General features: G+C 40.3%; 6 protein-coding genes across 6 annotated transcripts; 4 read left to right on the top strand and 2 right to left on the bottom strand.

Annotated features, from left to right (window-relative positions):
• Positions 1–6: 6 nt before the first annotated feature.
• Positions 7–1,122, top strand: TOT_020000607 (conserved hypothetical protein; the record flags this gene model as incomplete). Its single annotated transcript, XM_009692354.1, has 4 exons — positions 7–15; positions 171–413; positions 504–861; positions 887–1,122. The coding sequence occupies 4 exons, from the start codon at positions 7–9 to the stop codon at positions 1,120–1,122; spliced, it is 846 nt and encodes a 281-aa protein (XP_009690649.1).
• Positions 1,123–1,209: 87 nt separating this feature from the next.
• TOT_020000606 (uncharacterized protein) lies at positions 1,210–5,130 on the bottom strand (the record flags this gene model as incomplete). The annotated part of the gene is made up of 4 exons (XM_009692353.1): positions 1,210–1,966; positions 2,819–3,887; positions 4,110–4,301; positions 4,356–5,130. 4 exons carry the CDS (start codon positions 5,128–5,130, stop codon positions 1,210–1,212), a joined length of 2,793 nt encoding a protein of 930 aa, XP_009690648.1.
• A 178-nt stretch (positions 5,131–5,308) lies between these two features.
• TOT_020000605 (uncharacterized protein) lies at positions 5,309–7,264 on the bottom strand (the record flags this gene model as incomplete). Its single annotated transcript, XM_009692352.1, has 4 exons — positions 5,309–6,157; positions 6,189–6,275; positions 6,617–6,939; positions 7,135–7,264. The coding sequence occupies 4 exons, from the start codon at positions 7,262–7,264 to the stop codon at positions 5,309–5,311; spliced, it is 1,389 nt and encodes a 462-aa protein (XP_009690647.1).
• Positions 7,265–8,322: 1,058 nt separating this feature from the next.
• Positions 8,323–8,626, top strand: TOT_020000604 (conserved hypothetical protein; the record flags this gene model as incomplete). Its single annotated transcript, XM_009692351.1, has 2 exons — positions 8,323–8,371; positions 8,406–8,626. The coding sequence occupies 2 exons, from the start codon at positions 8,323–8,325 to the stop codon at positions 8,624–8,626; spliced, it is 270 nt and encodes an 89-aa protein (XP_009690646.1).
• Positions 8,627–9,050: 424 nt separating this feature from the next.
• TOT_020000603 (ATP-dependent RNA helicase) lies at positions 9,051–10,888 on the top strand (the record flags this gene model as incomplete). The annotated part of the gene is made up of 4 exons (XM_009692350.1): positions 9,051–9,152; positions 9,450–9,618; positions 9,723–10,629; positions 10,819–10,888. The coding sequence occupies 4 exons, from the start codon at positions 9,051–9,053 to the stop codon at positions 10,886–10,888; spliced, it is 1,248 nt and encodes a 415-aa protein (XP_009690645.1).
• Positions 10,889–11,196: 308 nt separating this feature from the next.
• Positions 11,197–12,472, top strand: TOT_020000602 (uncharacterized protein; the record flags this gene model as incomplete). The annotated part of the gene is made up of 4 exons (XM_009692349.1): positions 11,197–11,309; positions 11,820–12,001; positions 12,106–12,158; positions 12,389–12,472. 4 exons carry the CDS (start codon positions 11,197–11,199, stop codon positions 12,470–12,472), a joined length of 432 nt encoding a protein of 143 aa, XP_009690644.1.
• Positions 12,473–12,915: the final 443 nt, after the last annotated feature.

Below are 12,915 nucleotides of genomic sequence, written 5' to 3'. Positions count from 1 at the left end.
AATAAAATGCCAAATGTCCACTATTCTTAAAGTTTTATGTTGATTCCTTCGGAACACCTTGGCACATAAATTTTATTTTATTAAATATTATGTTTTATTTTAGAATTTTTATTTTCTTTTTACTGTCCATCACCTTTTCGAGGTGTGGTCATGGTGTTTCTCATAAACAGCGGACCCGGAGGCATATCACAACTATAACTTATCCTAGGCGAGTATCTAAAGACACACCTGAAGATGAATTGCCTCCAAATAGTTTACTTTCCGTGGATGACTTCGAGGGAGAGAACGACCTTATAGCAACCAGAGACAACCTCGTTGGAGTATGTCTGGTAGTCGCACTGAACACCGTAATTCTAATGCTAGTGATGTGGCAGACTTCAAGACTTTTTTCAAAGGTAGGTTCCAGCCGATTGGTCATTATGGACTCATTTTTATGTTCTTAGACAACTTTATCTAAAGTAACGAGTTTATTTCTGTGTACAAACATCATTACAACTTTTTAGGGTTTTGCAAAAAAGTACATGAATGGAGGCGGCTGGTGGATATTGCTTAGTGCCTTGATAGGAAACGGCCTGGGTTGTTTCGTAGGATACATGCTGAATTACTCTGTTCTGGCTCTTGGATTCAGTTTCATGATTCTTGCAGTCTCATTTTTACTCGTTGGCTCCAGGGCCATGATCATTGGTGGTATTAGTGGAGCCCAAATAGGCGCAATATTAGGTGTTATCAGGGGTGGCTCCATGAGTTCTACTATCGTTCACACTATTTTTTGTTTTTGTGCCGGCTTTGCAATCGGATACTTTCCAATCTTCCCATATATTAAGATAAACTCAAGATACATCGATAAATCTCTCAAGTATAGTTTTTTCTTTTTTAATTTGTTTAGGAAGTCCGACACCATCGAATCTCAATTCAAGGCTTGATTCTCTTAATCCTAATATTTCCTCAGCATACTCTAATTCCCTTTTTATTGCCTACATGGTATATCTACCTTGTCCAATAATTAGAACATTTTTACTTTATCTACCCTGTAACTTCCATCTGCCACGTAAATGCCAAACATACTGTACCCGTTTTTGTAACATACAACTGGTATCCATACTGTACCTACTGTTCTTATAACACGTAACTGCCATCCGTCATGCATACGGTATCGGTGGTTCGTATAACATAGACTGTGAGTATATTTATGATATTAAACGTTAGTTTTCAATAAAAGTAGCTGTGCTCCTCCGGCCAGTCGAACGTGTAGCGCTGCCTCAGCACCGCCAGCGTGTAGCCCACGCTCTCCTTCAGCTTCACCGTGTACTCCGGGTACAGCCGCTTCATCTCCTGGTACCTCGCGAGCACTTCCCGCAGGTGCTCCTTCAGGTTGCTCACTGCGTTCTGCGCGTGGTCGGCCTCCGAGTCCGGCCCCGGCGTCAGCTCCTCCATTAGCTCGTAGAGGTGGTCCTGCAGGTCCTCGACCTGGTAGACCAGGTCAAACAGCTTCAGCGTCTCCGAGAGCAGCGCCTGCACCTGCACGTGCGGCAGGTCCCTTCCTCGCCTCCTCAGCTTATCCAGGTTGCTCACCCAGATGTCCATGTTCATCGTCAGCTGCACTGTGTCGTGCCAGTTTGCCGCCAGGACCTTGTTGTACAACAGCTGCAGCTCCGTGTACACTTCCATCGTCTCCGGGTCCACCTTGTCGCTCGTCTCCAGGTGCGACTCCGCGGGGTGCGGCGCTGGCCTTTCGCTCAGCTTCGCCTTGAGCCTCTCGTTCATGTGAAGCATGTGCTGCAGCTCTTCGCACTTTACGCTCGGCAGCCCGTCCCCTCTGTACGCGTAGTGCGGCGGCTCCTCGTGGTGGTGGGCTCCGTGTCCGTGGTGGTCGTCGTGCCCATGGCCGTGGCTCATGTGCCTTTTTCCCGGGTGTAGATACCCTAAGTTTCCCTTTGTGCCTCCGCTCTCCAAATCAGTGTTTTTACTCTTTAATCTTAAATTCTGGGCTAAGGCTGCTGATAAATTTGAGTAGAATCTCCCAGTTGACCTACTCAGGTTCCTCGCAACTGTTGAGATGAGCATGTTATCTATATTCCAGGCCTATGTTCACTTTCTACTTTGCTGTAAGTGATATTGCTATTTCCTAATAGCTTGTAATTGCAATAATTTTGTTAAATTCGCTTCTCAACTGAACAAATTATCCAAAATGTGCATACAGGCACAGATTGTGTAGTGTCAAGGTGAATAAGCTGTAAAATTTAAAAAGATTTTAGAGTTTAATGATTAAAAGTTATAAATTCTGCGAACAGATGATATAATTAATATAAATCGTGAAAATAATGAAGTTATTGTGTCATTTGTCTACAGTTTTTTGATACCTCATTTTCCGACAACACTATACAGTCAACTTCTTCAAACGGCCCAATTTACTTCTAATACTCAAACTTCCTTAAAATATTGCTTCTATTATTGCTACTTTTACCTTAATTTTCCTTTCTTTTTTACCAATTCCTCTTACACCTCCTTCTTTCTTTCATACCCCTCTCATCTACTCAATTATTCCAATTTTTTCCCCTTCCATTGCCCTTTCCTCTATCTTATTCTATTCCTTATCATCTCTTTCTCACTGATCTTCTTTTAATTCTTTACACCTTGCCCTGCCTCCTTGCCATTATCCATTAATCTTCTCTACACCCTGCCTTTTTGTCCTTATTTATTCATCTTCTTTACACCATTCCTACTTATCCTTGTCCATTAATCTTCTTTACACCATTCCTACTTATCCTTGTCCTTTTATCTTCTCCTTATTCTGTACCCCTTTATGTACATACAGCACAGCAACATCAGCATCGTTCCCATCATTGCCGCCAGTCCTATTACGCTCTTCACCAGCAGTCTCACCTTCTTCTCCTTTATTTTTTCCAGGTATCCTTCTTCCTTTCTGCAGGCCACGTACTCCTTGCTGTCCGGGTCGTCGCAGGTCGCCCTTTCCACCTCCTTGATCACGAGGCCTATGTTGCAGTAGAAGACGTACCTTCCTCTGCTATCGAAGACCAGCTGGCTGTATGCGTCGTTTCTGCAGAGCTGTTCCAGCTGCTCCTTCAGGTTCCTGCTTTTTATGAAGGTTGCGAAGCTGATCTCCTTGTAGCCTTTGGGGCAGCTGCACTCCGTCTGTTCAAACGTCGTGACGATCACTGCCTTCCTTATCACATACTTTTCTCCGTTTTCCACCTCCTCTTCGTCTTGCAGGTTTACGTTGTACTTCGACCTCATGATTTCCGGGTGCATATTGAGTGCTATTGTTATCCACTTCTGCTGACTTCTCTCCTCGGACTCTTCCTTGATCTTGTCAAAGTTTCCTATTACCTCCGACTCTGTGAAGTCCTTCGTTATCCACTGCCTGTATCTACACGTCGGCAGGTTTGAGCATATTTGGAACTCTAGTGTTCCTAGTTTTTCCTCTATGCAGTCTCCGTTTCCTGTCAGCCTTCTCTTCCTATATCTTATTGGTATGTTATCGTAGTCTATACAGCTACCGCTACACTGTGACCATTCTGACCATGCTGTGTAATCGCACTTTCTCTTTTTCAGTTTACAGAACATATATCCTTTTCCCAGGTTATTCCTTTTAAATTTGCAGTTTGTTTTAAACGTCTCCATCATTTTCTTTATCTCCTCATCTTTATATGCTTCTTTATTTTCATTTTTTTCTTCAAATATTTCTTTCATACACTCCTGTTTCGTTTCATTCAGATTTACTCCGCAATACTCCTTTGAGAATTCGCACAGCGATAAACATTCCTCTTTATTTTCCGAGTCTCTGTACACCAGCTCACAGTGTTCCATTTCTCCCACTAGCTTATCTACATTTTCAATATTCCTCTGCCATAAAACATAACTACTTTCTCTTCGCTTCTAACTATTAATCTATACTATTCTTCTTTAACTAATATTGTTCTGTGTATGTGTAACTCTGTTTATACAGCTATGCATAACAGCATTACTGTACAAATACATATTTATACTCATAAGTTTGCATATATATATATATATACATATATGTGTCTGTGTATATAAGTGTGTATATGTGTGTGTACATATGTATGTACATGTACGTTTGCCCTTACCTTCTGGGAAATAGCAGTTGTATTTGGAAAATAACCTCTGCTCTTCTCCCGTCGTCAGCCTTTGCTTCAAACACTCTATTAGCTGCGAATCGAACTTTGAGCAGTGCTTGTCCACTTTTCTACACATTTCTTGGCACGAATTTTTCCATTTAGAGTCCAGCGCCTTTACGTCGTCACAGCTATAGTCCCAACCTAGGTATTATTTGCTTCATTTACTCTAATTTGCTTCTATATGCATTTGTGTACCTTTACTTGAACTTTGCGTAGAATATGCCGAGTATACTGGTCCGTGTTGGCAGAATTTACTTAGTTCTCCATCTTCCACGCTGCTTATTTCCAAATCAACTCCCTTCATTGGCAGGTTTGGCCTCTCTGGGCTATTATTCGTCAGCATCCACAGCTTTGGGCAGTGTATCTTCTTCCCTTTGCCGATGCCTATCGAGAATATTGACTTATTGTCGATTCTAAACTTTTCGTGGTCAAACCTTGGACAAATTGCCAAGTTTCTCAGCTCCTCCAGTGTGTCTTCCGAGTTTTCAATCTCCTCTTCTGAGCACGGCTCTGCGTTTACCAGTGCGCAATGGCAGCTTTTGTTAGCGGTGTCGACCCATGAGTCTCTGTACACCGACTTTGTCAAGAAACACTTGTTCGTATAGCTATTTGATTTATTGTCCACCAATTTTTGAAAATGATCTGCAAATCTACATTTTTTAAAAAACAGATTCCTCTCTACGCTCTTATTTTTTAATTTGGCTACACAGTGTACAGGGTCAGCTGCCAATTTACAATCTTCGGCCACCTGAATACAATTTTCGTGGCAAAAGGCCTTGTCGTATTGGATTAGCGGCCTTACGTTGTTGCACTGCTCCTTTATAGAACCGTTTTGTACAACAGCAACTTCGGTGTTTGACACTTTGGTTAACAAGCCCCTATCATTCGGATCAGAAGTTTTCGGAGAATCAGGGTTTTCCCCTCCCTTAACAATCTTAGTAATTAGGATGAAAATAAGAACACAATTCATTTTTTAACTCTCCAACTACCTATCCCCTTTTCTCAATAACATTAGCTAGCCATCGATCAATCACATAACTACCTACTCGCCTATAGTCGTACGTAAACATATATACTTACACCTTTGTATGTGTGTATATAAACGAGCATATACTTAATAATTTGTGTACAAAAAATTTCATAGTAAATTAAAACTGGAGCATTACTATGAAGTCAAACTTGCAAATCGGACATATAGTACTCTTGTTCAGCCAAAGGTCTATGCAGTTTTTGTGGTAAAAGTGCGTGCACGGCAGTCTTTTGATTTCGACCCCTTCCTGGTATTCCTCAAGGCATACGGAGCAGGTTTTCGAGTTATCGTCGACGTCGTTGGAGTTGGTTGTGTAGTTGTTAACGGGAAAAGACTCGATTATCTCCTGAGGAAGCCTCACTTCTACGGGCTCCATCATGTTTATTGACGCGGTGGGCATGGACAAAAAGTTGATATTGGAGCCATGAGAGCTGAGAGGAACGTTGGCTCCGCCGGGAACGAAGTAGTTGGTGCTGTTGCTGTTCATTGCGAAGGTGTTCGCAGGGCTGCGCATAAAATACTGGTTCCGTCGAGGGCTGCTGTTCCGACTGCTAGGCATGCTACTGGTACGACTGGTAGGCATGCTACTGGCGACGTAGCTGCTCGGCACGCTAGACCGGCCAGCGGTTCTTGGACTTGGGACGAAGTTGCGAATGCCAGAGTGAGTCGTGAGGTACTGTGTGTTGTCGTTGTAAACGCGGTCGAAGTAGTTGAAGCCGTAAGCGGGTTGACTAGCCATGATAGGGCGGCCGTCGGAGATACAAATGTTCTCAATGGGAACACCACCGGGAGGAAAAGATGCATTGAAGTCTACTCCGAACAGACTGTCGCCAGCGCCCACTGCAGTAGGGCTGCCCCGCAGACCCTGGGAAATAAAGGGGAGACTGGGATTGGGGTTAGAATTGGGATTGGCCAGGCCAGGGCCCCTATTCACACGTCGATTTTGATTTGCCAACCTCGGAGAATTCTAAATAAAAGTTATACAGCACGAAACTTACGCATAGCGCAGGGTGTAGAGAGGCGTGGTACCTGGTCAATTCCTGTTGAAGTCGTAATAGTTCTGACTGATTTGCAATCAAATGGCGCTAAATCATGTTATTAATAGGTAGTTAGGAAATGGTTAGTAATTCCAAATACTAGAAGACATAGGTAGATTGTAGAAGTATCTCTTGACTAGTTTATGAGTACGTGTGTGTAGGTACTGAGTGTGTAAAAGGATGGGGCGAATTTTGTTAACCCCAGATAACACACATAGTAAACACAAACAGTGTAGGTAGATGCCCAATAATTAGAACAACATTGAATAAAACCCGATAACTAGTACTGCTAAATATATGGTGCTAAATGGTATTTTGTATCTATATAGGGACGTAAAACCAATAATAAGTAGAGTAATGTGGACTAAATAGCAAAAATATTCACCTACATTATTTCTCGTGGGAATGGACGACTGTCTCGTAGGAGGCCTGTATGTGTAGGGTGATGTGATCTCAGATAAGTTGTTACTGGAGTTCCTGGCTCCCCTCCTAGCCCCATTGGGCCCAGGTATCAAGGCGTTACTGACACCAACGTTGGTCGTATTAGGCATACTGCTGGTCCTACCAGGCATGGAATTGGCAGAAGTGGGTGAAACACTTGGCCGATCGGGCAACGGCTCCACCGTATTGTGCTCAACACTGGACAAGGTGTCAGGAGTTCCTATATTAGGAATACCAAAGCCGCCGTCAAGTAAGATTTGATTATCATAGCCTAAAAAGATTCATTAAAAGATTGTTTAGTAAATTTAGTAAACGGTGTTAAAGTTTAAGGCATATTAGTAATTATGGGAAGGTATAGAACCTATTATGCATCTAAGTCAATATTAGGTATATGTAGAGCAGAATAATAACTAAATAAGGAGTGACTAATACGAAATTCTATCAATAAGAGATAAGTGGTACATACTTGCTGGAACATTATTGGTGTAGTCGTCCACAGTATTAGAATATGATATAGGATCAGATAATACTTGTCCCCTCACACTGTCGGATTGAGGACTTGGGACAACGTACATTGGATCGTCAACTTGAGACATAGTTGAACTCGATTAAAGTCGATTAACAATTAGTCTTATTTAACAAATCTACGATAGTTAGGAGATTAAAGCGTTAGTTATTGTGAATACTACTTATATTTTAAGCAGTTCGCTTCGAAGAACCACTTTAGTCTACACACACTACTTAGACCTAATGAAATAAGCCAATACTTCAAATTTGAGTCCTTTCGATGTTCAATTATACTAGCTTGAGGTTCCTCAATGGCCTAGAATGTGTAATAAAACTCTAAAATCCTTTTTAATTAGTTATTCACTACAGTAGTTTTAACTGTCCAGAGAATAGTTGCTTAAATACTAAAAGCCTATCTCCGAGTTAACAAAAATTAAATAATCCAGAGGAAAAAACAAAGTTGAATAAAAAGTAAACAACATTTACGTGATCGGTATTTATATACGTTATAATAACCAATCAAACAGTGATAAGCAAAGTCATTACTAACCAATTACACATTTAGTGTAACAATCAGTTATTTAAAAATTAAATAATAAAATTCAGCCCCTATGAATAAATAAAGTATAAATTAGGCTTTATTTAAGGGCGATAAGCAAAAAATTTGCACATTTTATACTATGTTAGAGGGTGCACATCCATGATACATAAAATGTCCATTTAGGAGCCAACAGTCTCAAATTTACACTAAAAATCAGCTAATAAATAGTTAAAACCTTTAAGAATGATAATTATGATGATTTAAGCCTCTAAAAAATTCAAAACAGGGAACATCTGGGAATCTCCGGATATGGCACAGAATCATTGAGATTCCACCTATTTATCACAGATTCACAGTTATTTCATTAATTTCATTACATAATATAAATCAATTATTCCCATTTACATAGAAATACATTATCTTAGGTCCCATTTGGACCAGTTTCTTCACACCTGATCACATCCGATTCACATACCAATTGAACAGTAAATGAGTTATACAGCAAACTGATTCTACCTAAAACTCTACACATTTCAATAATTTTATAATCGCTAACAAACCGCAAAAATTTAATATTTAATTAAAACATATAAGTGTGTAATCGGCATGGACGGTGAAATATTCCATATTTTGGAAATAGATCTACCATTGGGAGGTATTTTAGATACTAATCACTAATTTTAACGCAGATGGAACTTTTAAAAGGTTTTGGTACGGCTCAATATCGACAGATGATGGAATTGTTAAGATGAGCAGAATCGAGGACCTCAAAAGTTGGGAATTTTACATTTACGGGAGATCTGAAGAAATTTCAAGTAGAGACAAAATCAAACCCAAAAATGAAGAAGTTAAAATAAAAATCGGGAAGGATTACGGCAAAAATAGGAGAGAACCGTTTATATTAAGATAATCTTTTGACACCGGAAGTATATGACTATTTGTAGTTTTTAAGGTAGTTGCTGGTAGCCAATTCCAACTAATGTTAGCTGATTATAGATAAAACTAGATCAAAATAATTCCCATGTGTTAACAATTGGTATTGTTATGCTAACATGGTGCCCTCTTTTGTGAGGATATATTGTCTGTTTAGTTAATAAATAGTTGTTTTAATTACTATTATAAATGTATTATAATAGATAATTTGTTTTAAATACAAATGAACATGACTTTTATACTATATAAGGTTGAATCCTTTGTTAATTTGTATTTTATTTACTGAATTTCAGTCAAACAATTATTTTAATCTGTTATATCAATTTCTTAAACCTAAAGAAATATAAATCCATCCATAAATCACTAAAATTTAATTTATAAAATATTATTGCTTCAATAATATGACTTCCACAGTAGATACTGTTAGAAATGACAGGTCCGTTGACCCTCAGTGGAAAAGGGACATTTTAGAAAAGAATGTAGACAAAAGATACAAAACGGAGGTAAGTAACAAATAAATCAGCCACAATTAGCTATTATTATCTATTAATAACATACCATACTTATTTTGTGTGACACTCAAAATTGGATTTTTGGTTCAAGCCATAAAATCAATAGAATCCAATAATAGTCCTAGAAATAAGCATAGATACATCATAAACAGTTATTTATGCATTACTATATCCAGTTGTTTATTAGTATACTCGTTATATATTGGTAATTAGCAACGACCACCGTTGTCGATTGTTATTTGGCATTAAGATTTGGTAGTAGTTCAAAAGAGTTAATAAATAATGTAGGATGTTACCAAAACAAAAGGTAGTGAGTTCGAGGACTACTTTTTGAAAAGGGAGCTGTTGATGGGCATTTTCGAGAAAGGGTTCGAAAGGCCCTCACCAATCCAAGAGGAAAGCATACCAGTCGCTCTAGCAGGTCACGATATACTGGCAAGAGCTAAAAATGGCACAGGTAGGTGGAGTAGAGATTAAGTGTAGTGACTAGGGGTTGAGTATGAGATAGTTAGCCCCGAGTGGCAGTAGTGTGTTTGTGTCTGCTAATTCACTGTTGTGTAGGTAAAACAGCAGCATTTGTCATCCCGCTGCTACAAAAACTTAACACGAAAGAGGGTCACATCCAGGGCTTAATTCTGTTGCCCACCAGGGAGCTCGCACTCCAGACGAGCGCAGTCGTGAAGGAGCTCGGAAAATACCTGGACGTCGAGTGCATGGTCTCCACAGGAGGAACCAGCCTCAGAAACGACATTATGAGGCTGTACAAACCGGTTCACATACTCTGCGGAACCCCAGGACGCATACTCGACCTCACGAACAAGGGTGTGGCAGTTCTGGGCCAGTGCCACTCAGTGGTGCTCGACGAGGCGGACAAGATGCTCTCGCAGGAGTTCTGCCCTATCGTGGAGGCGCTCCTGAAGTTCCTGCCCACGGAAAAACAGCTAATCCTGTACAGCGCAACCTTCCCGGCGAGCGTGCAGGCATTCAAGGAGCAGCACCTGCCGAACGCATACGAAATCAACCTCATGGACGACCTGACGCTGCGGGGAATCACGCAGTTCTACGCATACGTGGAGGAGCGGCAGAAGGTGCACTGCCTGTCGACGCTATTCGCACGCCTGCAGATCAACCAGGCCATAATATTTTGCAACTCTGTTGTGAGAGTGGAGCTGCTGGCGAAGAAGATCACGGAGCTCGGATTCTCATGCTTCTACATCCACGCCAAGATGATGCAGAACCACAGAAACAGAGTCTTCCACGACTTCAGAAACGGAGCCTGCAGGTGCCTTGTCTCCTCAGACCTGTTCACGCGCGGCATCGACTTCAGATTCGTCAACGTTGTTGTCAACTTCGACTTCCCAAAGAACTCGTCAACCTACCTACACAGAATCGGACGTTCAGGACGCTTCGGACACCTGGGTTTAGCAATCAACTTAGTGACGGAGCAGGACAAACAATCACTTTTCAAGTAAGCATTTAGTTATGTTTTGTTGCTAGTTGTATGCCAGTACCTGTACTCCTGCAGTCACTGGTATTGGTGTTTGTGGTCTTAGCGCCTTTGTCTAGTCTCTCCACTAACTGTCGTGGTTGCAGCCACAATTAAAACCCTTTGCCTTGCCTATACGTTAATAGATATTCATCGCTTATCAATTTTCAGAATCGAAGAAGAACTTGCTACTGAAATTAAACCAATACCTGCTCACGTGGACCCCGCACTCTACTCATGACCGACACTCAGTACTACCCTGAAGATCTCTGTCCTGCCCATTATACTAACGCCACTCAACTATTAATAATCACGATCTCTGTTAATAGTAATCTAAGAACCACTAATGGGTTAAAGGATCTGAAACCGGGAGTATTACCCTGCCAAGGGAAGGAGATTTGGAGTAGACGACACCGAGGTGGTTTTTTCTAACTTTTTACCACCTAATCTTTTTTTCTTTTTGTAAATATACACATAGACAGTTCACACAATGATGTTTTAATTATGATATAAGTATGGCTGCAGTTAGTTGATTCTGTGTGTAGAAATATGGAATTAGTGGGTGCTGGGGAAGATTCCACCAGTCAGTTAAAATGGATCACGATTCTGGAAAAAATACCAGAAATATATTACAACAGTCACTATCTAAGCAAAAGGCAAAGGTAAATATTAGATACTAGTATGTTGAGTAATAAATGAGTTAGTTAAGGCATAGAAGGCTACTAATCCACACACTTTAAAAGTGGCCCATTAATAGGATATTCATTAGTCTTTATGGACTTATCACACCATAATTTACACCAAACTAACAGCTGTTAGTGCAAATCTGACTAATGTTGTGTTTAGGTATCGCTAAGTGCATATAGTTTTCTATTTTCGGAACTTGTTCAGTACTCACTAACAACTTCTACAAGAGATGTACCATTTACACAGAGGTAAGTGATCATAGTAAATTAAAAGATGGAAATGAAAATGAAGACAATGAAAAAAACACAATATTGAGTGATATAAGGGCGTGATTGCTCTGAAATTACTTGGTAAGGCCACCTGGGGATTCCTGAGACTCGGTGGCCCATAAACATTGACAGCAGGCATAATTGAACGCATATTTTCATACACACAACTTAATTAGCATATAATTTAAGATATAAATGAACTAATACGATAAACAGGCTTCACTTGATGGGCTTTGAAGTGGGATGTAGAATCCTGGATGCCCTAACAATAAAGGACAAGATTACAACCAGATTCACCACCATCGTACCCTTACTAAGTTTCATATCCACGAGCGTCTGGAAGTACCTGTTTAACCACCACGCGGTTCTCATGAGAGGGAAGGACAGCTACAAAGAATGTATGAGCTAGAGCTATTATACTCGCCACCTTATCCCTATGTGCTTACACATCTAGTTATTTCTGCGAGCCATCAACGCAGAAGGCCTAATGATTGAAATACAGACATGTTGAACGACAAGGAATTTCAAATTACCAAATATATCTCGATGCCGAGGGTGAGTGCTCTATCTATGGGTATTAAGCATTCGACGCCGGTTTATATGCTATTTCGGTAGATGCGTGCATTATAAATTTGTCTATAGAATATGTTATATTTAGGTAGATCAGCACTAGGTAGATAGGAATAAAAACACATATTCGCAAGAAACCACACATACGATTCCCAACTAACCACTTTTGGGAAAACGGCTGCTCTACTGAGACAAAACAAAATAACGAAATTTAGGAATTGCAATATTCAACCTGCTCTTCATTTATCGCCGGAATTGTGGACGGGATTCTATCTAGTGCCAAATTCGTACCTCCGTAGCTAGTTTTACAGTAGATAACTATTACACATCTGGATCAAACGGCATAATTATTGATGGAAATTTGACCGAAGGTCATTTTCCGGCGTCTAGTGAAAAGATCTAGTATGATCGACTTCGGTAACTAGCCGATCGTAGTAAACAGGGCCCCTCGGCAAAATTCCAACATTTTATAGGCTCGCGATACTTATAATTAATATTTAGATAGTTAGAAGAACAATTGGTGATAAAATAGCTACTTTTCAGTGTCCAACCGAACCGACGACCAGCCACCATCAATACCATTAGATCCATCTACTAGATAACCAATTAACTAAAAAAGGAGCATAATAGACTAAAAAAATTATCAAATAATGCTGTAGAAAACGAATGTAAGTGCACACGACATTTTTGATAATAAACGATCTCTAACGATACTGATACAACTCAACTAACCCAACCTAAT

Source organism: Theileria orientalis, chromosome 2 (genome assembly GCF_000740895.1).
Source record: "Theileria orientalis strain Shintoku DNA, chromosome 2, complete genome".
Classification (NCBI taxonomy): domain Eukaryota; phylum Apicomplexa; class Aconoidasida; order Piroplasmida; family Theileriidae; genus Theileria; species Theileria orientalis.
This window is presented reverse-complemented; position numbering and strand designations above follow the sequence as displayed.